The sequence below is a fragment of the Anomalospiza imberbis genome, unplaced genomic scaffold (assembly GCF_031753505.1).
Source record: "Anomalospiza imberbis isolate Cuckoo-Finch-1a 21T00152 unplaced genomic scaffold, ASM3175350v1 scaffold_61, whole genome shotgun sequence".
Lineage (NCBI taxonomy): Eukaryota > Metazoa > Chordata > Aves > Passeriformes > Viduidae > Anomalospiza > Anomalospiza imberbis.
In genome coordinates, this window is record NW_027100224.1 from 169,324 (window position 1) to 196,655 (window position 27,332).

The following is a 27,332-nucleotide window of genomic DNA, read 5'->3' on the forward strand; positions in this document are numbered from 1 at the left end:
CCCGCCACTCCGAGCGGGCTGGCCGATGCAGCCGAGAGAGGAGACTTGGGGAACAGAAAAGCCTCTCGCAGTGGATCAGGCGGCCGTCAGTCAGCGAGGCCTTCTCGCCCATTGGCTGCTCCGGTGCTTCGCGGCGCTCCCGTGACCGTCGAGCGTCGTGCGTTCGCTCGCGGGGAACGACAGCGAAGCGAAGCCCCGGGGCTGGAACCCCCCCGGGAAGGGCCTGGGGATCCCCCAGGGACCAGAAGCAGCAGGAATTGGCTCCGCTCCCTGCCCTGACGGGGTTTGGGGGGGGTCTCTGCTGACTTTGGGCGATCTCTGGGGGTCTCTGGGCGGCTCCGGCCTCGGCCGTTGCCCATCCATACAAGGCCCAACATGGCTCCCGCGTTGCCGTGGTAACGGTCACTTCCGGCGGCGGCGCCACCGCCTCTTCCGGTCACGTGCGCTGAAGATGGCGGCGCCCGCGGCGGGGCCGGCGCCGGTGCTGCGGATCGTGGCCGAGTGCGGGCGGAGCCGCGCCCGGGCCGGGGAGCTGCGGCTGCCGCACGGCACCGTGCCCTGCCCCGTGTTCATGCCCGTGGGCACCCGCGGCACCGCCAAGGGCCTGACGGCCGCGCAGCTCGCGGCGCTCGGCTGCCGCATCTGCCTCGGCAACACCTTCCACCTGGGCACGCGGCCGGTGAGCGGCTCCGCGCTTCCACCCCGTCCCCCTTTTGCCCGGCTTCCCTGCCCCGAGCTCCCTCCGCTCCCACATTCCGGCCGGGGGGTCGGAGCTGGCGCCGCTCCCCTGGCAGGATCGCGGCGGGATTATTCCAGCGCGGCCCCCGCCGTTCCCGGGGCGTTCCCGGGGGATCCCGCTCGCTTCCCCTGCTCCCGGCGGCGTTCCCAGCTCTCCTCTCTCCCCTCTCCGCAGGGCGCGGAGCTGGTCCGGCGTTCCGGGGGCCTCCACGGCTTCATGGACTGGCCGCACAACCTGCTGACGGTGAGGGGGGGCGGCACCCCAAATTTGGGAGGGCGGCACCCCAAATTTGGGAGGGTGGCACCCCCAGAGCTCCCCTAATCGGCGGGGCAGGACCCCCCCAGTTGGGAGGGCACCCCCAAGGTTTGTCCCCCCCACCCCGAGCCTCAGGGGGGTCCGGGCACCCCCCGCTCCCCAATCCCGGGGGGTCCCCGCCCCCTCAGCCCCCCGTTTTGGGGTCCCCCCCAGGACAGCGGGGGGTTCCAGATGGTTTCCCTGCTGGAGCTGTCGGAGGTGTCGGAGGAGGGGGTGCGCTTCCAGCCCCCCCACGGCGGGGAGCAGATCCTGCTGAGCCCCGAGAAATCCATGGAGATCCAGAACGCTCTGGGTGAGGGGGGCGAGGGGGGGCGCCGGGACCCCCAGATGCCGGGGCGGGGGAGGTGGGGAGGACGGGGGTGACCCCCAGCCTGCCCCCCACCCCAGGGGCCGATATCGTGATGCAGCTGGACGATGTCGTGAGCAGCACCACGACGGGGCCGCGCGTCGAGGAGGCCATGCACAGGTGGGGACCCCCCCGGGACCCCCCAAAACACCCTGGGATCCCCCTGAAACACCCTGAGACCCCCCCGGGACCCCCCTGAAACACCCTGGGACCCCCCTGAAACACCCTGAGACTGCCCTGGGACCCCCCTAAAATACCCTGGGACCCCCCTGAAACACCCTGGGACCCTCTGAATCCTCCTGAGACCCCCTTGAAACGCCCTGGGACCACCCCGGGACCGCCCTGAAACACCCTGAGACCCCCCTGAAATACCCTGAGACCCCCCCAGGACCTCCCTGAAACACCCTGAGACCCTCTGAATCCTCCTGGGACCCTCTGAATCCTCCTGAGACCCCCTTGAAACACCCTGAGACCCCCCCTGAAATACCCTGAGACTCCCCCAGGACCCCCCTGAAACACCCTGAGACCCCCCCCGGGAACCCCCTGAAACACCCTGAGACCCTCTGAATCCTCCTGGGACCCCCCCAGGGACCCCCTTAACCCTCTTGGGACCTCTCTGACACCCCCTGGGACCCCTCTGAGACCCCCTAGGCCTCTCTTGACCTTCCTGGGACCCCCTTGAGAGCCCCCTGCTCCTCTTGGGATCCCCCCAGGACCCCTCTGAGACCCCCCGACCCTCTTGGGACCCCCCTGATGCCCTCCCGATTCCCACTGAGACCCCCTTGACCCTCTTGGGACCCCCTTGAGACACCCCAACCCCTTCTGGGACCCCCCCAGCCCCTCCTGGGACCCCCCTTAAATCCCCCAGCCCCCCCTGGGACCCCCTTGAGGCCCCCCAGCCCCCAGCCCGCTGTCGGTGGCCAGGTCGGTGCGCTGGCTCGATCGCTGCGTGGCCGCTCACGCCCGCCCGCAGCAGCAGCTGCTCTTCGCCATCGTGCAGGGGGGGCTGGACCCCGAGCTGCGCCTGCGCTGCATCCGAGGTGGGCCTTCCTCACCCTCCTCGCCCTCATCCCCAGGCCTTCCTCACCCTCCTCACCCTCCTCATTCTCATCCCTGGGCCTTCCTCACCCTCCTTGCCCTCATCCCCGGGCCTTCCTGACCCTCATTCTCATCCCTGGACCTTCCTCACCCTCCTCACCCTCATCCCCGGGCCTTCCTCACCCTCCTCACTCTCATCCCTGGGCCTTTCTCACCCTCCTCACCATCCTCACCCTCATCCCTGGGCCTTCCTCACCCTCCTCACCATCCTCACCCTCATCCCCAGGCCTTCCTCGCCCTCCTCCTCATCCTCATCCCTGCTTGGGAGGGGCTTTGGGGGTCCTGGGGCAGCTCCGGTGGTCCTGGGGGTGTTCAGGGGTGGATGATTTGGGGGTTCAGGGATTATTTGGAGGTCCCGGGGCTTCGGGGATGATTTGGGGTCCCAGGGGGGTTCAGGGGTGGGTGATTTGGGGTTTCAGGGGTGATTTGGGGTCCCAGGGGGGTTCAGGGGTGGGTGTTTTGGGGGCTCAGGGGTGATCTGGGGTCCAGGGGGGTTCAGGGTGGGTGATTTGGGGTTTCAGGGGTGATTTGGGGTCCAGGGGGGTTCAGGGTGGGTGATTTGGGGGCTCAGGGGTGATCTGGGGTCCAGGGGGGTTCAGGGTGGGTGATTTGTAGGCTCAGGGGTGATTTGGGGTCCCAGGGGGGTTCAGGGATGATTTGGGGTCCCAGGGGGTTCAGGGTGGGTGATTTGTGGGTTCAGGGGTGATCTGGAGGTCCCAGCGGGTTCAGGGATGATGTGGGGTCCCTGGGGGGGGTGATTTGGGGGCTCAGGAGTGCTTTGGGGTTCAGGGTGGGTGATTTGGGGGCTCAGGGGTGATCTGGGGTCCCCGTTCCCAGCCATGACCCAGCGGGACGTGCCCGGCTTCGCCATCGGGGGCCTGAGCGGGGGCGAGGCCAAGGCGCAGTTCTGGCGCACGGTGAAGCTGAGCACCGAGCACCTGCCCCGGGACAAGCCCCGCTACCTGATGGGCGTGGGGTGAGTCCGGGGGTCCCCCCCCAGTCCCCCCCAGGCTGGGGGGGACCCCCGGAGTCACCGCCGATTCGCCCCCAGCTACGCCACCGACCTGGTAGTCTGCGTCGCGCTGGGCTGCGACATGTTCGACTGCGTGTTCCCCACCCGCACGGCGGTAAGGGGGGCCCGGGCGGGGGTTTGGGGACCCCTCCCCGGGGTTTGGGAAACCCCCGTAACCCGCCCTGCCCTCCCCTGCAGCGTTTCGGTTCCGCCCTGGTGCCCTGGGGGTCCCTGCAGCTGAAAAATCAGCAATTCGCCAAAGATTTCCGGCCCATCGACGCTGACTGCGGCTGCCCCACGTGCCAGAGGTGGGCGGGGGGCTCTGGGGAGGGTCTCGGGGGTCCCCGAGGTGGGGCTGATTGCCCCCCACCCCCAAATTCCCCATTTCCCCACCTCCCCCCTCCACCAGGTACTCCCGGGCGTACCTGCACGCGCTGCTGCGCTCCAACACGGCCGCGCTGCACCTGCTCACCCTGCACAACATCGCCTACCAGGTGAGGGGGGGGCTTTTGGGGGCCGGGGGTCTCGGGGGTCTCCCCACCCCTCTAACCCGCGGCCCTCCCCCCAGATGAAGCTGATGGGCTCCATCCGGGACAGCATCCTGCGGCAGCGCTTCCCGGAGTTCGTGCGGGAGTTCATGGACGCCATGTACGGGGGGCGGGGGGGGCCCCCTTCCTGGGCTCGGGAGGCTCTGGAGTCCGTGGGAATCACCCTGGGCTGAGGGGAACCCCCCCGGATCCCTGGGGAACCCCCCTGGATCCCTGGGGAACCCCCCCCCGATCCCTGGGGAACCCCCCCAGCCAGAACCTCCCCCATTCCCAGGGGAAATCTGTCCCAGTTCCCTCCCCCCACTGTGTATTTTTATACTTTTTTTGTGGTTTTTTTACCATTTTGGGGTTTTTAAGGGGTGGGAAATAAAAGAATTTGGAAGGGAAATGGCTCACGTGGTTCCAGGTGGGGCCGGGGACACATTTTGGGGACTCGGGAATGGGGTGGAGCTCTGGGGGTCCCGGGTGGGGGGAGGGGAGTTCCTGCTGTGACATTCCTGCTGTTCCCAGCCCCTTCCCACGGTGGCCTTTGTCCCTTTGTCCCACCCAGCTGGGATGTGGCTGGGGGGGGACAGGAACGGACCCTGACTGGTGGCACCTTGGGGTCCCTGGTCCCTGTCACCTCTGGGCCCACGGTGGCACCTGGGGGTCCCTGGTCCCCGTCACCTCTGGGCCCACGGTGGCACCTGGGGGTCCCCGTCACCTCTGGGCCCACGGTGGCACCTGGGGGTCCCCGTGAGCTCTGGGGCCACAGTGGCACCTGGGGGTCCCTGTCACCTCTGGGCCCACGGTGGCACCTGGGAGTCCCTGTGAGCTCTGGGGCCACGGTGGCACCTGGGGGTCCCTGGTCCCTGTCACCTCTGGGCCCACGGTGGCACCTGGGGGTCCCCGTCACCTCTGGGGCCACGGTGGCACCTGGGGGTCCCTGTCACCTCTGGGCCCACGGTGGCACCTGGGGGTCCCCGTCACCTCTGGGGCCACGGTGGCACCTGGGGGTCCCTGTCACCTCTGGGCCCACGGTGGCACCTGGGGGTCCCTGTCACCTCTGGGCCCATGGTGGCACCTGGGGGTCCCCGTCACCTCTGGGCCCACGGTGGCACCTGGGGGTCCCCGTCACCTCTGGGCCCACGGTGGCACCTGGGGGTCCCCGTGAGCTCTGGGCCCACGGCGGCACCTGGGGGTCCCCGTGAGCTCCGGGGCCACGGTGGCACCTGGGGGTCCCCGTCACCTCTGGGCCCACGGTGGCACCTGGGAGTCCCTGTGAGCTCTGGGGCCACGGTGGCACCTGGGGGTCCCCGTCACCTCTGGGCCCACGGTGGCACCTGGGGGTCCCCGTCACCTCTGGGCCCATGGTGGCACCTGGGGGTCCCTGTGAGCTCTGGGCCCACGGTGGCACCTGGGGGTCCCCGTCACCTGTTTGTGGCAGCCATGGTGCCGGTGTGGTGGCACCTCTGTGGCCAAGGTGCACCTGGATGTCCATGGTGACACGTGTTCAGTGACACCTGCGGGTCCTTGGTGACACCTGTTTGGTGGCCCCTGTGTAGCCGCAGGAGGAAGTTTGAGGAGGGCTGGGTGTGGCCCGGAGGGCGTGGCCCGGGCCGGGTGTGGCACCTGCGTCACCTGTGCCCTCTCATTTCTACCCCTGCTGGGCACCGCGGCCACAGAGCCACGGCGGGCGGGATACTGGGAGCACTGGGAAGGGCTGGGATCTGCACCTGGAGTTAACTGGGAGCCACTGGGAGCCACTGTGAGTGACTGGACACAACTGGGAGTTACTGGGAGCATTGGGAAGGGCTGGGAGCTGCACGTGGAGTTAACTGGGAGCCACTGCAAGTGACTGGGACACACTGGGAGTTACTGGGAGACACTGGGAAGGGCTGAGAGCCACCAGGAATGGCTGTGACACACTGGGACTCGCTGGGAGACACTGGGAAGAGCTGGGAGCAGCACCTGGGGTTAACTGGGAGCCACTGGGACACACTGGTAGTCACTGGGACACACTGGGAAGGGCTGGGAGCAGCACCTGGGGTTAACTAGGAGCCACTGGGACACACTGGGAGTCACTGGGACACACTGGGAAGGGCTGGGAGTAGCACCTGGGGTTAACTGGGAGCCACTGGGACACACTGGGAGTCACTGGGACACACTGGGAAGGGCTGGGAGCAGCACCTGGGGTTAACTGGGAGCCACTGGGGGGACTGGGAAAGGCTGGGGGAACTGGGAAGGGCTGAACGTGGCACCTGGACAAACTGGGAGGAACTGGGAAAGGTGGTGTGGCAAAGCCTGGGGCGAACTGGGAAAGCCCAGGGGTGAACTGGGCAGAGCTGGACTCAGCCCCAGGACCCCCAGAGCTCCCCGGAGACCCCAAACTGGTCTGACTGGTGGAACTGGCGGGCCTCCGGCGGCGCCTCCTGCCCTTATCGCGTCCGGAGCCTTATCAGGACCCAGAATGGTGGGGGGGAGAGGGGGAAACCAGGAATGGGGAGGAGGCACGGGGGGAATCCGGGAACGGGGAAGGGGCACGGGGGGGATCCGGGAATGGGGAGGGGGCACAGGGGGGGGTCTGGGAATGGGGAGGGGGAGAGAGGGAAGATTCCAGAATGGGAGAGGGAGAGGGAGTATCCCTGACAGGGAGGGACAAGGGGACCCTGGAATGGGGAGGGGGCAGGGACGGAGGGGGGCAGGAGGTTGGGTGTCCAGCAGAGGGGGGTGGGGTCTCCGTGCCCAGGGTGGGGCCCCTGTGGATGCTGAGGGGGTGCAGGGGGGGTTTGGGCACCCAGGAAGCCTCAGGTGGGCACTTGGCCAGGGGGTCTGGGTGGGATCGTGGTGCCAGGGGGATTGGGGTGCTCATGGAATGGGATCTGGGAGGGATTGGGGTGCTCAGGGAGCGGGATCTGGGTGGGATTGGGGTGCTCATGGAATGGGATCTGGGTGGGATTGGGGTGCTCAGGGAATGGGATCTGGGAGGGATTGGGGTGCTCAGGGAGCGGGATCTGGGTGGGATTGGGGTGCTCATGGAATGGGATCTGGGAGGGATTGGGGTGCTCAGGGAGCGGGATCTGGGTGGGATTGGAGTGCTCAGGGAGCAGGATCTGGGTGGGATTGGGGTGCTCATGGAATGGGATCTGGGAGGGATTGGGGTGCTCAGGGAGCGGGATCTGGGTGGGATTGGGGTGCTCAGGGAGCGGGATCTGGGTAGGATCCCGGTGCCGGTGGGATTTGAGTGCCAGGATTTGGGCACGGCAGGATTGGGATGCCCAGGCAGTGGGATGGCGGTGCCAGCAGGGGCTGGTGGTGCCAGCCCTCCCCGGTGCCGAGCCCACCGCGAGCCCCTCTCCCACCCCGCAGGTCAACCATGAAGCTGCCTCCGAGCTGCCGCCTGCTCCTGCTGCCGGTGGCCGCGGCGCTGACCCTGCTGGCCCTGCACGCCCGGCACTCGGTGCCCCCTCCCAGCACCACCGCCCCTCCCAGCCCGACCCCGCGCCCCGGCAACGCCACGGAGCCGCCGCGGCCGCCGCGGCACCCGCTGCAGCCGCCGTACCCGTACCCCTACCGCTTCCTGCTGAACCACCCCGACAAGTGCCGGGAGCGGGCGCCGTTCCTGGTGCTGCTGGTGGTGACGTCCCCGGCCGACCTGGCCGCGCGCGACGCCGTGCGCCGCACCTGGGGCGACGAGAGCGCCGTGCCGGGGCTGACGGTGCTGCGGCTCTTCCTGCTCGGCGTGCACCCCGTGTTCGGCGCCGAGCTGCGCCCCGTGCTGCAGGAGGAGGACGCGCTGCACGGGGACCTCCTGCAGCAGGACTTCCTGGACACCTACAACAACCTCACGCTCAAGACGCTGATGGGGCTGGAGTGGGTGAGCCGCTTCTGCCCCAACGCCAGCTACGTGATGAAGGCCGACCACGACGTCTTCCTCAACCTGGAGTACCTGGCGGGGCTGCTGCGGCCGCCCAGGACCGACTTCCTGACGGGCTACGTGTACCGCTGGACCGGGCCGCTGCGGAACCGCGCCTACAAGTGGTTCGTGCCGCGCGAGGTGTACCCCAACGACACCTACCCGCCCTACTGCGGCGGGCCCGCCTACGTGCTCTCGGGGGACCTGGCGCTGCGCGTCTTCGGCGTGGCGCAGACGCTGCCCGTCATCAACATGGAGGACGCCTTCGTGGGCATCTGCCTGCACGCGCTGGGCGTGGCCGTCACCGACCCGCCGCCCGGCGCCTTCACCATGTACCGGCTGGACTACGACAGGTGCCGCTTCTCCCGGCTCGTCATGGTGCACCACTACGGGCCCCGGGAGCTGCTCCGGGTGTGGCCGCACTTCCGCAACGCGTCCGTCAAGTGTCCCTAGGGCGGGGACGCGCCGGGCTCTGCCCGGTGTCCCTTTCCACTGACTGTCACTGGGAGCCGCTGGTTGTAACTGGGATCTCTCGGTGTTGCCGGGATCCACTGTCTGTAACTGGGATCTCTTGGTGTCACTGGGATCTCCCGGTGTCACCGGGATCCACTGGTGTCACTGGGATCCAACTGGCTGTAGCTGGGATCCATTGACTGTAAATGGGATCCACTGGTGTCATCAGGATCCACTGGTGTCACCGGGATCTACTGACTGTAACTGGGATCTCCCAGTGTCACTGGGATCCACTGGCTGTAACTGGGATCCACTGGTGTCACTGGGATCTCTTGGTGTCACTGGGATCTCCCGGTGTCACCGGGATCCACTGGTGTCACTGGGATCCAACTGGCTGTAGCTAGGATCCATTGACTGTAAACGGGATCCACTGGTGTCACTGGGATCTACTGACTGTAACTGGGATCTCCTGGTGCTGTCTCCGGAGCAGCCGCTGAACCTCGGGGTCCCCCTGAGGATGTTCCTGTCCCTCTGAGCCGCCGGAGCAGCTGCTCCATCCATTCACCCGAGTCGTTGTTTGGTTATCGAGGATCCATAGGGGCTGGGATCCGCCCGGATCCGGGATCTGCCGCGCCGCGTTAACTTATATCCGATGTTTTTAATAAAAGGCCTGGAGCCTCGTCTGTGCTGCTGCCGCCATCCCGACGGATCCGGGTGGGGAAGGGGCCCTGGCGCTGGAATGTGCCTCGCTCTGGACAGCATTCCCGGTGTTTGCCAGGCCGTGCCCCGCTCCAGGCGCCATTCCCGGTGTTTTCTGGGGTGTGCCGCATCCCAGGCGCCATTCCCGGTGTTTGCCAGGCCGTGCGCCATTCCCGGTGTTTGCCAGGCCGTGCCCCGCTCCAGGCGCCATTCCCGGTGTTTGCCAGGCCGTGCCCCGCTCCAGGCGCCATTCCCGGTGTTTGCCAGGCCGTGCCCCGCTCCAGGCACCGTTCCCGGTGTTTCCCGGGATGTGCCGCATTCCAGGCAGTGTTCCCGGTGTTTCCTGAGGTCTGGTTCCAGCACACAACGATCCAGAACCACCGGCACGAGGTTCATCCAAAGGAGCCACGAAGCCCCAGTTCAACCCCAGTTTAGCCCCAGAGTACCCCCATTTTAGCCCCAGTTTGGCCCCAGAGTACCCCCATTTTAGCCCCAGTTTAGCCCCAGTTTAACCCCAGTTTGGTCCCAGTTCAGCCCCACTTCAACCCCAGTTTGGCCCCAGTTCAGCCCCACTTCAACCCCAGTACTCTGCACTTAAGGGGTTTAAGGGACAAATACTTGGAATTTAGGTTTCTTTTTTTTATGAGAATCCTCCCAGTATGGGGGTTTGGAGGTGCAGAACAATGCATTGGGAGCCCGAACCATCCCAAATTTTGGGTTTATTCACCTTCTCCACCCCCCCTCCTCCCCCGACCCCTTCCCCAAAAAAACTGAAACCACCAAAGCCAGAAAATACCGAAAAAAGCTCCTTTTTAACGCACTTCACAAAAGCAGAACAACAAGGGCCCGTCCCCCAGCCGGGGCCTGGGAAAAGGCTCCAGAAATGGATCGACTTCCCCGAAAAAAACCCAAAAAAACAAAAAAAAAAAAAACAACAAAAAAAAAAACCAAAATAATAATAATAATCCTATTTAGACCAAGTCGTCGTGGCAACTACGACCCATTAAATAGAGGCCCAGGGGCGGCGGGCACGGGACGGCCGCCGGTGACGGGTCACACAGAGCAATGGGGTTGGGGGGAAAGGGGATAAAACCGGGAGGATCCCGGGGGCAGCGCGGCGGGACACGGGGGTTTATCTGTACTGGTAACTCATGCTGTGCTCGTTCCTGCCGTATCCGCCCTGGGACGCCTGGTAGGAGCTGGGGGGGCCGCTGTAGTTCTGGGAACCCGGGGAGTTGTAGTTGGACTGGGAGGAGTATCCGCCTGCGGAGAGCACCGGGAGGAAGAGGAGGAGGAGGAAGAGGGAGGAATTAGGGTCGCCGTGGAGCTGGAGCAGGGCCCCAAACCCGGCGGCGCGGGGGTGTCAATACTGACCTGCCTTACCTTGGTACGAGGAGCCCCCGCCCCCGGAGCCCCCGTAGCCCCCGTGGGAGCCCGAGTTGTAGGAGCCGCCCCCGGAGTAGTTGTTGCCGCCGCCGCGGCCGCTGTTGCCGCTGTAACCTGGGAATGGGGAAAAAGTGGGGATGAGGACGTGGGCAGGGACCCCCAGCACCCTCAGGGCGCTCGGTTCAACTAAGCCAAGCCCTCCTCAAGAGCCTGGAATTCCAGGAGGATTTGGGTGCGGAGGGATCTTTATCCCACCCTGCCGCCCTGCCAGGAGCATTCTGAGCCATGGATTATCCCCTAGGAATGTGCCCAGGGCTGGGCACCCACCCCCTCTGTCCCCTCTCCCTGTTACTCATCCCAGCTCCAGTCCCAAATCCCTCTTTTCGACCAAACCCCCCCTTATTGGCAGCTCCAGCTCCTGGGAGGGGCGGGAAGAACCCCCTGGAGCTCCCTCCCCAGCACAGAGGGGTCACCAGGGCCCCCTCCAGCTGCTCCAGAGACCGCCCTGTAACAACTCTGACCCAAAAGCCCTTTGGGATCAAATCCAACGTCAACCCTCAACTCCAAACCTTTCCCACCCACAGCTGCCCCTCTCCACTCACTGTATTTGCTCTCGTAGTTGTAGTCGGAGCTGCCGCCGGGCGAGTTGTAGGAGTTGGAGTAGGAGTAGCCGCCCTGGCCGTGGCCGTAGCCCTTCTGCTTGCCCTGCCCGGGGCCGTAGCCGCCGTACTGGCCCTGCCCGTAGGGCTGCTGGCCCTGGTGTGTGGCGTAGCCGGAGCCGTACGAGGCCTTCTGGCCGCCGCCGTGCTGCTGCTTCTTGCCGCCGTGCTTGGGCGGCGCGGGGGCCGTGTAGCCGTCCCCGCCCTGGTAGTAGGAGCCGTAGCCCGAGGAGCCGCCGCCGCCCCCCGAGTTGGAGTGGCCGCCGTTGCTGTAGAACTGGCCTGGACAGAGAGAGGAGGGTCAGCGCTCCCGGGGGGCTCAGCCCCTCCGGAGGGGGAGGAGGTCCTGCGAGGCCGAGCGTGACCCGGAGCTGATGGAGACCCCTCGGCTCGCCGGGACCCCAGTGGGACCCCCCGTAAGTGCAGCAGAACCCACCCCCGTGGATCTGTCCCTGTGATTCCACTCCCATCCAGACCCCCCCACCTGGATCCATCCCTGTGATTCCAGCAGGATCCACCCGGATCCATCGCTGTGATTCCAGCAGGATCTCCCATCTGGATCCATCCCTGTGATTCCAGCAGGATCCACCTGGATCCATCGCTGTGATTCCAGCAGGATCTCCCATCTGGATCCATCCCTGTGATTCCAGCAGGATCCACCTGGAGCCATCCCTGTGATTCCAGCAGGATCCATCTCTGTGATTCCAGCAGATCTCCCATGTGGATCCATCCTATGATTCCAGCAGATCTCCCATGTGGATCCATCCCTGTGATTCCAGCAGATCTCCCATGTGGATCCATCCTATGATTCCAGCAGGATCTCCTATCTGGATCCATCCCTGTGATTCCAGCAGGATCCATCTCTGTGATTCCAGCAGATCTCCCATGTGGCTCCATCCCTGTGACTCCAGCAGGATCCACCTGGATCCATCTCTGTGATCCCAGCAAATCTCCCACCTGGATCCATCCTGGGCCTCCCTCAACCCTACAAAGTCCAAACACCATCCTGGAGTGAGAGATGCTCTGGAATGAGGGGGAATCCTGCTCCAGGACTGAGGAATCCATGTGACTGCACCGTTTATCTTCTCGGGATTTGGGTAATTCCATCTGGGATCCGGAGTTCATCTGGGTTTGATTTCATCTCTTCAGGCTCCCACAGCCAAACTCTGAGTGGTTCTTTTCCTGCCCGATTCCTGCCATTCCATGGAAAACTGGGAGCATCCAAAACTAAACTTATTTTTGAGGGAAAAAAAGCCACCAGAACCTAAAACCCCATGGGATCAGGAGGGATCTGCCAGCAACAAAATGGGGCAGAATTTGGTTAAAAAGGAGCCAAGGAGTGAAATTCCAGGTGCTTCACTTCCACAGCTCTGTGTGGAACGCCCAGATTGATCCCAGGCGAATCCCAGCTCCATCCCCAAATCCCGTGGCTGTGCTGCCAGGAGCTTCTGGAGGCTTTAAATTCTGGGACCTGTTAATTCTGGGCTCGTTTCGTGGATTCTCTTCCACGTCCCCTTTTCCATGTGAAGTTTTTATTCCTCTTCCACAGAAAATCCCGGATTCACTCCGCAGAAACGAGGCTCCGGAATAAATTTATCTCCAGGGTTGGGGCAAAACCTGTCTGTGCTGGACCAGAGTCCCCTTGGGCCATCCCAGTGGGAAAATCCTGGGGTTTGGATCCAGGAGTGTGGGGATTCAGGCTGCAGAGCTGGAAGTGGAGCTCTCCCACCTCAAGAGTTCTGGATTTTCCACTTTATCCCAACATTCCAAGGGTAATTCCGAAGCTTCCATGCTTGACATGGGATTAGCTGCGATTTTCCCCAGATCAGAGCTCAGGGACAGAAATATCCAGCACCACGTGGTGGCTTGGGAAGGGCAGTTTTTCCACCTGGGAGAGGGGCTGGGGTGGGAGGGATCTTAAGGACCATTTCTGGATCATCCAGGATGGGATCTGTCCCCTGGATAAAGAGTCAGGACCTCCAACAATGTTGTGTTTTGTTTTGTTTTGTGTTTTTTTCCCAAAAAAATGAGGTAATTACTATTACAAATATTTTAAGGATCCACTGAACTCCTTGGACTTGCTTAGTTCAAACCTGGAGCTTCCTTTTCCTTCTTTTTTGTTTAAATTATGGAATTAAATCAAGGGCCTCAAAGATGGGAACCATGGTGCCACCAAATCCAGCCAAGACAACTTTCAAACCCAAAACACAAGGAATAAAGGACCAAAATGCTCGGAATTCGAGGGATTACGAGACTCAAGTCAATTCCAAAATTCCCCAATATTTTGGGGATATTTCATTCTCCAGGTGATTCCAGCACTCTGAGGAAGCATTTTGCTCCAAGAGCCCATTTCCATGGCAACTGAGGACTCCATGGATTTTCCCAAAGCATCCAAGACACTCCCCAATGCCTGGATATTTATTGGATCGGGATGGGGAGCACAGGTACAATTCCCAGAGCCCAGTGTGTGACAAAGGATTTGCTCCAGCACACGGGCAAATCCAAGCATTCCAGCAAATCAGGGAATTTCACATCTTTAAAAGGCTGGGCTGGACCAGATCCATGTGGAAAAGTCTTCCCAAGACCCAGAGGAGTCTGACCCAATCTCTGGGATGTATTAAAAGGCTTGGATTTTTTAAGAAAAAACCTTGCTGTAAGCTAAAATAAAATTGATGAAAACACTTTGGTTTCCTTAAAAACCAAGGACTGCTTTCCATGAAAAAAAAAGCTTCCCTTTGAGCCATTTTTGTGGGAATTTTCAGTCCCAAGCACGACAACACATGTTGGGATTTTGGGTGGAAAAAGGGACTTACTGTAGCCAGCAGTGGCGGAATTCCCTCCGTAGCCGTAGCTCCCGTACCCAGCCCCTGCAGAGGAAGGAAATGTTGGAATAAACAGAGATCCCAAGGGTGAAATGTCCCGAATTTGGGGGCTCATTCCCCCATGGAGGGCTTCAGGAAATCACACTGACATGGACACGACACCAGAGGGGGATTTGTTCCCTCACAGGGATTTGGGGGGCTCTGGAATGTCCAGGAGCCATGGAGACAACACCAGAGGGGGATTTGTTCCCTCACAGGGATTTGGGAGGCTCTGGAACGTCCAGGAGCCATGGACACAACACCAGAGGGGGATTTGTTCCCTCACAGGGATTTGGGGGGCTCTGGAACGTCCAGGAGCCATGGACACAACACCAGAGGGGGATTTGTTCCCTCACAGAGATTTGGGGGGCTCTGGAATGTCCAGGAGCCATGGAGACAACACCAGAGGGGGATTTGTTCCCTCACAGGGATTTGGGGGGCTCTGGAACGTCCAGGAGCCATGGACATGACACCAGAGGGGGATTTGTTCCCTCACAGGGATTTGGGGGGCTCTGGAATGTCCAGGAGCCATGGACACAACACCAGAGGGGGATTTGTTCCCTCACAGGGATTTGGGGGGCTCTGGAATGTCCAGGAGCCATGGACACAACACCAGAGGGGGATTTGTTCCCTCACAGGGATTTGGGGGGCTCTGGAATGTCCAGGAGCCATGGACACGACACCAGAGGGGGATTTGTTCCTTCACAGGGATTTGGGGGGCTCTGGAATGTCCAGGAGCCATGGACACGACACCAGAGGGGGATTTGTTCCCTCACAGGGATTTGGGGAGCTCTGGAATGTCCAGGAGCCATGGACACAACACCAGAGGGGGATTTGTTCCTTCACAGGGATTTGGGGAACTCTGGAATGTCCAGGAGCCAGAGGGGGATTTGTTCCCTCACAGGGATTTGGGGGGCTCTGGAACGTCCAGGAGCCATGGACACAACACCAGAGTGGGGTGGGTGGAGTCATTCCCCTATGGAGAGTTCTGGAATTTCCAGGTGCCATGGATGCAATACCAGGGGGAAAGGTTGATGCCCAGGGGTGGTGGTGGGGTCTGAGCCCCCCCAGGTGTGCCGCTGGCCCTCACCTGTGTTCATGTAGCCGCCGTGGTTGCCGCCGAAGCCGCCCCGGCCTCTCCCACGGCCCCGGATGTTGCCGCCCCGGCCGCGGCCCCGCATGTTGGGGGGCGGGGGGGCCTCGTTGTGCATGGGGCCCCCCCCCCATGCCGAAGCCCGGGTTGTGCTGCTGAAGGGACAAGGAGAGGGGACAGAGGTGTCACTTGGAGCTGGGGTGAGGGATTTCCCAAAAACCTCCCAAAACAGAGCCACAGGACGCCGCTTCCCCAGAACAAGAGCCACTGAGGGGGACCCCAAATCCAGGCACCTCCAAACCAGAGGGTTTTGCTGCAAAACCTTATGGGGTTTGTGCTTCCAAGCTGTTTGCTCTGCTCCCATGCCCAGAAAAGGATCAAAACCCAGTGCCAATGGCCAGTGAGTTACACCCCAGAGTTAGACCCCAGGTCTTTTCCCATTCCAGACCAGTTCCCATTGTTCTTTTCCAATTTCAGACCAGTTCCCATCAGTCTTTTCCTGTTTTAGACCAGTCCTGATCTGTAGTTTCTGATCTTGGCCTGGTTGCCATTGGTCTTTTCCCACTCCAGACCAGTTCCCACCACCCTTTTCCCATTCCAGAGCTGTGGGATTGGGGCTTTCACTCACTTTGACTGGGAATTTGGGGCCACCCCTGGCTGGAACAGGGGCTCTTTTCTTCTTGTTCTGCTCAATGGCAACGGGAGCATCTGGGAACAGCTTCTCCAGCGCGGCCAGCGCCGCGTAGGCTTTGGCCACCTTCTTGTTTGAGCCGGCGCCTTGGAACTTCTGCCCGTCCACCTCCACCTTGGACAGGGATGGAATCACAAATTGAAGTGGGAAAGGGCAGGAAAAAATGGGAGACCTACAGGGAATCCCACAGCTGGAAGTGTCACAGGCTGTCCCTGCCCATTAGTGAGCCTTAAAAGGTTTCTCCCAAGCCAAACCTCTTGGATTTGATGATTTAAACTCCTGGGAAGGGGATGAGGTGGCTTTCCAAGCCCTTTTCCCACCCGAGGAGTTCTGGACTGGGGCTGCTGGGAAGGGCAGGAGGGCCCCTGTCCCCTCACCTCCATGACAAAGCGCTTGTCGTGGCTGCCGCCCGTCTCTGAGATCAGCTCGTACTTGAGCCCGCGCCGCTTCTCGTTCAGCTCCATCACCGGGTTCTTCCCGTGCTTTGTCAGGATTGGTCCCTGCTGCTTCACGTTCTGCGGGCGGAGAAAGGCTGGGTGAGCCCCTAAACATCCCCACCACACACGGAGTTGCTTCCCGACTTTTTTGGGAAGGACACCAGAGGAGCCACTTCCGCCTCCTGCTTTAGCCAGGAGCGACCCAAAGCCAGCACCAGCAGAGCTGCCATGGTGCCACGCGTCCCATCCCCTGTCCCCCCACCCACCTCAGGGGTCTGATCCGAGGGGGGTGAGGCTGCCGTGGGCGTCGACACCGTTTCCACGACGGGCGGAGGAGCCACAACCACCGGCTTCGTCTCCGTCTCCTCCGCCGACTCGTCGCCCTTCCCGGAGTCCTTGCCTTCCACTCCGGTGGGCAATCCCATGTCCTGCAGCACCTGGAAGGCAGCAGGGAGGTCAGGAGCCAAGCTCCAGCACCACCCATTTGGGAAAACGCTCCAGGAAGCTGCTCCAGGCCGTTTATTGACTCTCTCCAGTGCTCGGCACTCCCGAATCCTGCAGGCACACTCGAGGCACACCGGGAGCTGCCGGTGCTGCTCCCACCCCATCCTGGAGGTTCTGGTGGTTTTCCCACTCCCATTCCCATTCCCACCTTCACAGCCACGTGAAGCTTCGCCGTTTTCTTGGAGGGCCCCGAGGCCTCGAAGGTGCTGCCGTCGATCTCCACGGACATGGTGAAGATGGGAGCGTGCACGGGGCCGGTCTGGGACACCAGTTTGTACTGGAGCCCTGGTTTGAGCTGGTTCAGCTTCATCAGCGCGTTCATGGCCTGTGGAGGCTCCAGCTTTTCCTCTGCATGGGGGAAAAACCAACACCGAAAGTTTGCGGGTGTTTGGCGGCTCCTTCGAAGAAGCAAAAGTGATTCCAGACCAGTATTTTCCAGTTTGGGGCCAGTTCTAATTGGTATTTTTTGTTTCAGGCCAGTCCTGATGGGTGTTTGCTAATTCCAGACCCGTTTCCATGGGTCTGTTCCCATTCCAGACCAGTTCCCACCAGTATTTTCCAATTGCAAATCAGTTCTGACCAGTCTTTTCCCATTTTAGACCTGTCTTGACCAGTATTTTCTGATCTCAGACCAGTTCCAACAGGTCTTTTCTCTTTTTAGACCAGTTCCCACTGGCTTTTTCTCATCCCAGACCTCTTCCCACTGATCTTTCCCAATTCCAGACCAGTCCCCATTGATCTTTTCCAATTCCAGACCAGTTCTGACTGGTCTTTTCCTATTTCAGACGAGTTCCCACTAGTCTTTTCCAACTCCCAGACAAGTCCTGACCTTTTCCTCCTCGGTTTCAATTCTGCCCAGCACAAATCTCAGACTTTTAAGTTATTTTATCCATCCCCACACCCTGTACCCCCTGTCTACAGCACCCCCCATGCCCCCAGTCCTGCACTGAGCACCATCTGCACCCCCAGTTTCCACCCCATTTCCCCCCAGGCCGTACCTACCTCTCGTTAACTCAATACCTTTTTTCTGAATCTTCTTTTTCTTTTTGCTGGGGGATTTCTCCTCCCCGTCCTCCTCCATCGGCCGCTTCATGGGGGTCACGGCGTACGTGGTGCTGGGCGGGATCTGAACTGCAGGAACGAGCACAAGCACTCCCTAAATCCCCGTTTTCCACCCAAATCCTCGGGACGGGATGCGGGGCCGTCCCCTCCCAGTACGTACCAGTATAATCGACTGGGTTCTCGTTCTTTGGTTTCTTGGGCATTTTGGAGGGCAGGGGATCCATGCCCAGGACCTTGTGGAGCTGGCCGAAGGCGGCGAGCCGCAGCGCGTGCTGGGGACAGGAGCGGGGGTCACCGGGAGCTGCCAGAGACCCCCCTGCTCACAGCCCCACGCAGCCCCCCTGCACCGATCCATCCTCAGCGGGGCTCTCCGATTGATTTTGGGGACTTTCACCCAAAAATGGGGCGTCGGGACAATTCACTACTCAACACCTGATTCTTTGCTCTGGGTGGCCAAACTATGGGGCCCACGCGGGTGGCCTGGTGGAGTGACCGTGGCACCAAGTGACCACAGCACCGTGTGGCCACGGTGCCAAGCGACCACAGTGCCGAGTGACCACGGGTCTAATCTATGCTGGCCGAGGGAGCCGGGAGCGGAGCGAGCCGGGGATTGGGAAGGGCCGGATGGAGGTCACACTATACCTGAGCACTCTGTGTGATATCTTCCCTTTGTTGTCTGTCTAGATGCCCAATAGCATCAGTGGCTTCTTTTTCACAAGGGTCATAAATACCAGAACCATCTGAAGGCAGGAAACAAGGAAGATATGCAGAGAATTATCCCGGGTCTCTACCCTAAGTTCCCTGGGGCAGCTCCGAAGGCGCGGATCGCCGGGATTTCTGTGGGAATGGCGCTCCCCGGGAGCCAAATTCCGCTGGCGCCTCTCTCTACGGGGCTGAGGTGGCTCCAGAGCACGGTAGGGCCGGGAATCTCCGTGTGCCCGTGGGGGATCGAGGCGCTCCCGACCGCCGGCACCCCCCGCGCTCCTCCCGGCTCCGCTCACCTGGCCGGGGCTCACCTGGCATGACGATGCCCGAGGCCAGGCACTCCAGCACCCGGCGCAGCGCCTCGCCCGCGCCCATCGGCCGGTTCGCCGTCCCGATGGACTTCTCACACAGCAGCTCCAGAGGCTGCAAGGGAAGGAGGGAAGTGAGGGAGGGGAGAGGGGAGACGGAGCCCGGAGAGGGACTTGGGAGAGGGATCCCTGGAAAAGGGATCCCAGGAAACGGACCCTGGAAAAGGGATCCCAGGAAATGGAACCCCGGAAAGGGGGCCTGGGAGAGGGATCCCAGACAGGGACCCTGGAAAAGGGATCCCAGGAAACGGAACCCCAGAAAGGGGGCCTGGGAGAGGGATCCCAGAGGGGGACCCTGGGAAGGGGATCCCAGAAAATGGACCCCCAAAAAGGGGATCTGGGAGAGGGATCCCAGAGGGGGACCCTGGGAAGGGGATCCCAGGAAATGGACCCCCAAAAAGGGGATCTGGGAGAGGGATCCCAGAGGGGGACCCTGGGAAGGGGATCCCAGGAAATGGACCCCCAAAAAGGGGATCTGGGAGAGGGATCCTAGAGAAGGGGATCTGGGAGAAGGGCCCCAAAAAAGAGATCCTGGCAAAGGGACCCCCTGGAACGGGACATCAAAAGGGATCCTGGGAGAGGGACCTCAGGAACACTCCGGGAAATGGGATCCCTGGGAAGGGATCCAAGAAAGGACTCCAGGGAAGGGACCCATCTGGGAGCAGCTTCTGGTGCCCAAAGGAGGAGAGAAGCCAGGCTGTGGAAGTTGTGAATGGATAAAACAGTTTGGTAACAACGCGATTTGGTAATTAATAAAACAAGCTGATGATGTGATTTGATAAGATAAAGTTGTTTGATAGCTGATAAAACCATTTGTTAATCAATAAAGAAAATTGATGATGGTATTTGAGGACAGCATGGTTTGGTAACTGATAAACTGATTTGGTAATTGATAAAACTATTTGATAACAAGACTTGAAAATTAATAAAAATATTTTAAAACAACACAATTTGATACTTAATATTTGATGATAACATGACTTGATAATTTATAAAACAATTTGATAATGATAACGATGTGGTTTGATAACCGATAAAACAATTTGATAGCAACAAGACTTGATAGCTGATAACACTGACAATAATGTGATTTGGTAGCTGAGAAAACGTTTTGATTTAAATGTGATTTAATAATCGATAAAACAACTCTATAGTAAGATGAGTTGATAACTGATAAAGCAATTCAGCAACAACCTGAGCTGATCATGGCCAAAGCAACCCAGCATCAAGGCGACTTGTTCATTCATTACCAATTTGCTAACAATGTGAGTTCATAATTAGTAAGATCAGCTGACGACTGATAAACCCATTTGCACCACAGACATTTCATGTGTGTCTCTCGGTGCAGAGAAGCCGCTCATCCACAGACATCCCCAACCTGGGAAAGGGGACGTGCCTGGAACCTTGGGAAAGAGCAGAGCTGGACTGGGAGAAACGCTGCCACCCCCCCGGAAGGGGAGAAGGGGAATTACCCATCCTCTGAGCGGGGCCCAGGTGGGAACGCGCGTGCAGAGGTCCCCGCAGCACCCGGATCACGATGACGCACGACTTCAGCCCGTTGGCCCTGGCCTGGAAGCGGAACCAAACCAGACAGGGGTTCACCGAGCGCCCGCCCGCGCCGCCGACGCTCCCTCCAGGTGCTGCTTTGCCGAGGGTAAAGCCGGAGCCTGGGCCCGCGCCCGGAGCCGCGCCGCGACAGCCGAGGCTTGGCCAAAGTCTTAGCCAAGGTCCTAGCCAAGCGGTTGGCCAAGGCCTTAGCCAAGGAGTTGGCCAAGGTCTTAGCTAAGGGCTTAGCCAAGGGGTTGGCCAAGGGGTTAGCCAAGGGGTCGACCAAGGTCTTAGCTAAGGTGTTGGCCAAGGGGTTGGCCAAGGTCTTAACCAAGGTCTTGGCCAAGGGGACGTTACTCCTCACACAAAGTGGCAGCTCCGCGGGCTGCTCCGTACAAAGGCTCCTAAGTCACTCCAGCGCCCACAGTCCGGCACCTCCGAGCGGCCAGCAGCCACTTGAAACTCCAACTCCAAAAAAACACTCAGCCCCTTAAGAGAGTTTACCAACGCTTCTACTTAAAGATAAATATAAGAACAAAATGCAAACCTGGAACCACTTGGCGTGGCGCAGAGACGCCAAGGCAGCAAGGCATTTCTGCCTGTCCAGAACGTCCGGGGAGTCGGTGACTGAGAGCGTTTCTAGTCGTGGATGGAATAAGAAGACAAGGCACGGTTTGACCAAGGGGCTTCTGTCGGGCCGAGGGGGATGAGGCAGCATCCTAACGGGCAGCTGAGGCTCCCAAAAAATCCTGCTGGGATGCTGGGAGCGGGAGGGAAGGGGCTGCGGCGCTGCCGCCGCGCGGCCTCGCCTGGGCGCTGGGGAAGCTCAACTCCCAGGGCGGGATGGACTGGAATGTAGGCTGGGAGAAGGAAGAGGAGGAAGAGGAGGAGGAGACCGGGCTTGAGGCTCGGTGGAGGGCACAGAAATAAATCCTGGATGGATGGAGAGGCGGCGGCGAGGCCGGCGATGGGGAAATTTGAGGGGGTGAAACCCCGGCTCCGCACCTGGAGCGCAGGGGGTGGGGAGGAGGGAAGGGCGAGGCTTGGAGAGGATCCAGGGAACCCTCCGCCCGGAAGGATGGCTGCCCCGGCCCCGGCCCGCGACAGAGAACGTCCTGTTGGTCAAAGGTCCAGCGTCCCTAAAATCGACAAACTAGAAGGCTCGGAGACGAGGTCAGAGATCAACACCAGAGATCAACAATCAAGAGCACAAAGAGGTCCCGGTTTGTGCTGCAGCAAAACTGAGGAAGGGCCTGAAGTCGCCCAAAATTGCTCGAGATCAGGGTTTTAGATAAGGCTAGTGCGGAGCGGGGGAACCGCCGGCCCTACGGAGCCCATCGGAATTGGAGCGGACAACCAGCAGCTGCTGGAAATCTGATTCCAAAGGGAATTTGGAGAAGCTAACTTTATCCAAAACTCTGCATCGCTTTCCGGAATTCTGAACCTGAGGTGCTGCAAGAGCCACGGGGGGAGCCCCGAGCACCCGGTGTTCTGCTGCAACACACACCGGGGGAACATCCCGGAACATCCCGGTTCATGGACATGCAACTCCTCGGACAAGAAGCCTTCAAGAGGGTTTTTTTTGGGTTTCTTAAACAAATCTGATTTCTATTTTCATGTCACTGCACTGACATGGCCGGGGGACAAACCACGAGTAATACAACGAGATGATGAATTAGTGAACTAAAGGCCCAAGTGGAACCAAAAGAAAGGATAAAATAATAATACTTAAAAAAAACAAAAAAACCAAAATAGAGCAAAATCCCGCGTGAAAGGTGCTCCTCAGCTTCGGAAGCTCGGTCCGGGTAAACCACAACCGGGATCTCAGCGAGGTTGGCGCAATGAAGGAATTTGGCTAGGATTTGGCCAGGAAGAGCTGCCACGGCTCCGGCTGAAGCTGAAGAGCACTTTCCCGGTCGTTAGCCGCGGGACGCCGGGCGCCGGCCGGCCGTACCTCCGGCCAGCTGCTTCTCCAGCTCCTCCCTGACCACGGGCGACGTCAGGTGGATGGTCAGGGTCAGCGGGGGCTCCTTGGTGTTCTTGATGATGATGGCGGCATCTCCCACAGACTGGATGATCTCGTACTTGTCCTCGGTGATTGCCTGCAGCGTTGGGGTGGAGATGGGTTGGAGTAAGATGGGTTTTAAAGTCCCTTCCAACCCAAACCATTCCATGATTCCGTAATCCCGGAGCCCCTCTGCTCTGGGAATGTTCTCCTGGAGCAGGGAAGGCTCTGGGGAGGCCTTGGAGCCCCTTCCAGCGCCTAAAGGGGCTCCAGGAGAGCTGGAGAGGGACTTGGGACAAGGCATGGAGGGACAGGACAAAAGAGAATGGCTTCACCCTGGAAAAGGGGGGATTTAGATGGATTTTGGGAAGGAATTCCTGCCTGTGAGGGCAGGGAGGGGCTGGGATAGAATTCCCAGAGAAGCTGTGACTGCCCCTGGATCCCTGGAAGTGCCCAAGGCCAGGCTGGACAGGGGCACTCAGCCTGTGGAAGGTGTCCCTGCCCATGAAGAGGACGAGCTCCAAGGTGCCTTCCAACCCAAAGCATTCCACAATTAACGAGCACAAGCTCCTTTAGCAATCCCAAAGAACGCCACCGCGCGCCTCTGGAAATGGCTTTTCCAAGCCAGAACACGGGGACCAGAACGATCCCAAAGGGAATTTCCCCGGTGGCTCCGCTCACCGCGAGCTGCACTCCCAGGTTATCGGCGACTTTCTCCAGGAGCTTGGCTGTGGGTTTGTCTTTGCACAGCAGGACCAGCTCCAGGTCCAGGTCCCCCTTCAGCAGGAGGCCTTTGGCCACGAGCCCCACGCGCATCACCCCCCGCAGGGTCCTCGTCAGCTGCTCCGTGGCTTTCTGATCCCTGGAAAAACACAGGACAGGGTCACGACGGCGGAACTCACGGCCCAGTGACGCCCCACCTAACCAGAGGGATGGATCCGTGAGGATCAACCCAGAGCACTCGCCTCATCCCTCCCTTGGCTAATTCCCCTCAGGTCCCCAGCCAGGGAAGACAACTTTTCCACCAGCACGGGCGGGTTTTTAGGGAGCTAAGCGAATTTTAGGGATCTAAAGCAGGGCGGTCCCACCAGCAGCTTCGGTCCTCACCCTCCTTCCTTGTTCTCCTCCTCGGCCGCCGTCTCCATGGACTCCGTCTCTGGCTGCTCCCCGCTGACTTTCTCCTGCTCGTCAATCCAGTCGGAGACGGCTTTGAGCGCCCGCTCCGTGTGGGACACCATGTTCTGCACGGCCTCCAGCTCCTCCTGCGTGGGGTACACGGCCGAGTGCTTGGCCATCACGTGCCGGTCGTCGTTCACAAAGATCCGCATTGGGCGCTGCGAGGGCAGGAATATTTGGCAATATTTAGGGAGCGCCAGGACACGGATATTCACCCCACGCCCGCCAATCCACCCGTCCCTTACCATTTTTGTTTTCTGCTGCCTGCCTGAACGCTTCAGAGGCGTTTATTTGGATTTTTTCCGGCGAGCAGAGTGTCGCGGCACCGCGGCGTTCCGGGATCTGAAAGCGACAGAGAGCGGGTGAGCCGGGGCAGCCGGAGCAGCCAGAGCCTGGGACACACGCTGGAGCAGCGGGAGCTGGAAGCAGGAACAGCAATTAGACAGATCCCAACTCGTCAGCCAAAGCCCAGCTTTCTGCTCCCGAGGATTTATATCCCAGAGACCTGCAGATTGACAAAGGAGGACCACAGAGCATCTACTCCTTACTCCCTTTTATTCCCAAGAGGTTTTCCCGGGAAATGGGACTTTTCCAAAGCTCCCGCTCCCATCTCCAAAGCCGACACAACTGCCCTCTCCACACTGGAGCAGCTGCACTGGGAAATCCAGGTGGGAACCCAGTGCTCAAAAGTCCTGGAATTCAACAGATTCAGCCCAAGTGACACCTAATTCCTGCCTTTTTGTGGCAACCGCCCCCAGCTGGGGCAGCAGAGCCTTTGTTCCAATTCGTTTTTGTTCAAATTTGTTCCAAGCTCACCCAGAGCTGGGGCTCACATTTTTAGGATAAAAACCAGGAAAACTCATTCCCTCGAGCCGCTGTACGGATACACAATTCCATCCAAGGAAACCCCTCTGATTCCAATCCTGCCAGTTCATTCACAGGATGCCATAAATCTGGATTTAATTGTAATTAAGCTCCGACCGGCGCCGGCTGAGCAGGGAGAATCATTCCCAAGGAGCCACATGGCATCTCCCGGTGCTTTCAGCTCTGGGCTGGGCCCTGAAGGCCTCATTACTTTCCTCAAAATTCCCTCAGTTTCCTTCAGGCTGGAAAAGGAAAGGGTTGAAATCCCACCCAGTTGCTCCTACAGTCAGGATCACAACAGCCAGAAAGCCTCCCATTATCCCTCTTCTGGGATTTTTGGAGGGAGAAATCCGGGAGCTGATGCTGCAGCACCACCAGATGTGTGTCCCTTGAGGAGGAGAACCACAGATTCAGTTCAACCAGGAGCCCAACCCCGACAGAAACAATCGCTGCCCTTGGAAACGGGACAAGCTCTGGAATATCACCTGGTTTCGGCCTCACCCCCTCCTCCACTCCCACCCCCAGCAGGAATTCACCAAACTTCCCGCGCTGCCATCGAGCCTCCCAAGGGAAGGAGTGACTCTCCCGAAGGCGTTTTTGGGAGGACGGAGGGAAAAACAACCAAAGGACGTAAAAGGCTGGAATTTCTGCCCTAAACGTGGGAAAGCGCGAACCCGGCGAAGCCACGCTTGGGGCTCAAGGCCGCGTTATAAGAAAGAATTGCCCGCTTTTATCTGAGTTTTGGCACCTGCCCGGGATGGATGAGGAGCCAGAACACCACGGCCCTCTCGGGGAGCAGTCCAGGAACGCCGGGAGCGCGGATTCCAGCGGGAATCCCGGAGGGAAGGGGGCACAAAGCCGTCAGTCCCCGCGGCGGGAAGGGGGTGCTGGATCTCTCTGCTCCTCTGAACCCTCCCGAAACGGAGCGGCCACGGGGTAACGGGGCTGGAGCAGCGGGAACCGTGACGGGGGAACGGACAGGGGCCGCGAAAAGCTGAGGAGAGGAGAATCCTAGTCCTAAGCAGGGAGAAGGGATAAAATCCCCCCAAACTGGGACGATCCCACTGCAATTCCCAGCCTGGGATGAGGTGGGATGGGGGGGAAGAGGGGCTTTAAGCCCCTCCAAGGGGGATGAGCCCACCTCCTCCATGGTGCCCCCCCGAACATCCCACCCAGGGGCGGCTGAGGGGGTCGGGAAAAGGACCGGCCCCCCCTTCAGACCCCCGCATCCCCGTCCCCACTCCAGTGCAGGGCCGCGGGGCGAAATCGAGGAGGGGGCGCGGGGCCCGGGGGTGAGGAGGGGGCGCCGGGGGGGTGAGGAGGGGGCGCGGGGGCCGCCGGGCGCTGCCGCCATTTGCAAACGCGGCGCGAACAAAGCGGCGCCGGCCACAACCGAGGGGAGTCCGGGGCCGCCCCGTGCGGCACCCGCGCTCCCCGGGCGGCAGCTCGATCCCCCCCGGCCCTCGGGGCGCTGCTGAGGGGGCTCCGTGAGGGGGCCCGGCCGCCCCCCCCCCCACCCTCCCCTCACTCACCGCCGCCATTTTGTCTGCACACAATGGGCAGGGCGGGAGGGAGGGGACACGGGGGGGGCCGGGTCACCACGTCCCGCCGCCCCCCCGCCTCACCGCCGCCGCCACCACCCCCCCCACCAACCACCAGCACCACCACCTCACACCGGCTCCTCACACCGGCTCCTCCCGCCCCAGCACCGCCCCGGCCCGGCCCGGCGCGGCTCCCCCCAGCGCGGCGTGGGGCACGGCTCCTACCGGGGCGCTGCCGGCGGTGCCTCGCGGGGGCGGCCCGGCCCGGCCCGGCCGGCGGGGCCCGGGAGGGGCCGGAGCGGGGCCGGGAGCGGCCGCGGCGGGGCCGGAGCGGGGCCGGAGCGGGGGCCGGAGCGGCGGCGCCGGGACTGCGGCGGGGGCGGGGCCGCCGCCGGCGGGGGGCGCGCGCGCGCCGGGGGGGGCGGGGCCATGGGGAGAGCGGCCGGCGCGGGCCAATTGGAGGGCGCGGAGGGAAGGTGACGGACAGGGGGCAGAGCGAATCGGAGAGGGCGGAGGGAGGGTGACGGACAGGGGGCGGGGAGGAGAGGGGGGCGGGACTGGAAGGCGGGGATAAACGGCGTGGGGGCGGGCGCGGGCCAATGGGGAGGCCCGACAGGAGGTGATGGACAAGGGTCAAGACCAATGGGAGAGGGAGGAGGGAAGGTGGTGCAGGAGGGGCGGGGCCGAGAGCGGTGGCGGGAACGGGCCGGGGGGGGCGCTGGCTGAGGGGACGCCGTGAGGGGAGCGATGGCCGGAGACGATCTCCCTGAGGGGACAAGTCCGCGCGACCCCCTGGAGCACCTGAGCCCAGCCAGTGTTCCACCGGGAAGATCCTTCTCTGACGAGGAATGAAAAGGTTTGACCTCAAAGTGCCTTTTTTCGGAGGGGTTTGATGTCAAAATCGCCTTTTTGCGAGGGCAACAACCTCAAAATCACCTTATTTGGAGGGTGTTGACCTCAAAACCACCGTATTTGGAAGGGGTTTGGCCTCAAAACCTCCTTTTTTGAAGGGGTTTGACCTCAAAAATGCAGATTTTTCAGTGACTTGACCTCAAAACCATTGCATTTTTGAGGGGAACAACCTCAATGATGCCTTTTTGGAGGCATTTGACCACAAAAACACCTTCTGCTTTTGATGACCAGGGAGACATCATTCAATAGGTGTCTGAAGGAGCACTTTGCTCTTTAAAATCCCCTCTTGGAGATCCTGCGCCTCAGGGATTGTTGGAAAATTACTCAGATTCAACCAAAACTCCCCAAAATCAGTGACCCCCCGACAACCCCCCGACTTTAAAATCAGCTGAACAAATGCTGAAATGGCCGTTTT

At 61.0% G+C, this 27,332-nt stretch overlaps 3 protein-coding genes across 3 annotated transcripts; 2 read left to right on the forward strand and 1 right to left on the reverse strand.

Moving 5' to 3' along the window:
• Positions 1-365: 365 nt before the first annotated feature.
• QTRT1 (queuine tRNA-ribosyltransferase catalytic subunit 1) lies at positions 366-4,330 on the forward strand. The gene is made up of 10 exons (XM_068178849.1): positions 366-679; positions 914-982; positions 1,208-1,346; positions 1,442-1,520; positions 2,325-2,440; positions 3,336-3,474; positions 3,550-3,625; positions 3,709-3,818; positions 3,920-4,004; positions 4,079-4,330. Exons 1-10 carry the CDS (start codon positions 452-454, stop codon positions 4,229-4,231), a joined length of 1,194 nt encoding a protein of 397 aa, XP_068034950.1. The 5' UTR covers positions 366-451; the 3' UTR covers positions 4,232-4,330.
• Positions 4,331-5,788: 1,458 nt separating this feature from the next.
• On the forward strand, positions 5,789-8,452 carry LOC137467387 (beta-1,3-galactosyltransferase 2-like). The gene is made up of 2 exons (XM_068178890.1): positions 5,789-5,805; positions 7,407-8,452. The coding sequence occupies exon 2, from the start codon at positions 7,414-7,416 to the stop codon at positions 8,404-8,406; it is 993 nt and encodes a 330-aa protein (XP_068034991.1). The 5' UTR covers positions 5,789-5,805; positions 7,407-7,413; the 3' UTR covers positions 8,407-8,452.
• A 1,637-nt stretch (positions 8,453-10,089) lies between these two features.
• Positions 10,090-26,392, reverse strand: ILF3 (interleukin enhancer binding factor 3). Its single transcript, XM_068178897.1, is given in 22 exon segments — positions 10,090-10,368; positions 10,489-10,605; positions 11,094-11,432; positions 13,964-14,017; positions 15,102-15,231; positions 15,233-15,259; positions 15,733-15,909; positions 16,173-16,310; positions 16,499-16,669; positions 16,885-17,084; positions 17,757-17,867; positions 17,959-18,070; positions 18,441-18,538; positions 18,815-18,926; positions 20,344-20,388; positions 20,390-20,440; positions 20,967-21,058; positions 22,374-22,521; positions 23,106-23,286; positions 23,532-23,758; positions 23,846-23,942; positions 26,231-26,392. Coding segments are annotated over 21 exon segments (2,664 nt in total). The 5' UTR covers positions 23,849-23,942; positions 26,231-26,392; the 3' UTR covers positions 10,090-10,237.
• Positions 26,393-27,332: the final 940 nt, after the last annotated feature.

Bases quoted from the DNA above. Each gene is read 5' to 3' on its own strand.
- QTRT1 (XM_068178849.1), top strand. From the start codon at position 452: ATGGCGGCGCCCGCGGCGGGGCCGGCGCCGGTGCTGCGGATCGTGGCC. The intron at 680-913 runs GTGAGCGGCTCC...CCCTCTCCGCAG, and splicing joins TCCACCTGGGCACGCGGCCG to GGCGCGGAGCTGGTCCGGCG. The intron at 2,441-3,335 runs GTGGGCCTTCCT...CCCCGTTCCCAG, and splicing joins GCGCCTGCGCTGCATCCGAG to CCATGACCCAGCGGGACGTG.
- LOC137467387 (XM_068178890.1), top strand. From the start codon at position 7,414: ATGAAGCTGCCTCCGAGCTGCCGCCTGCTCCTGCTGCCGGTGGCCGCG.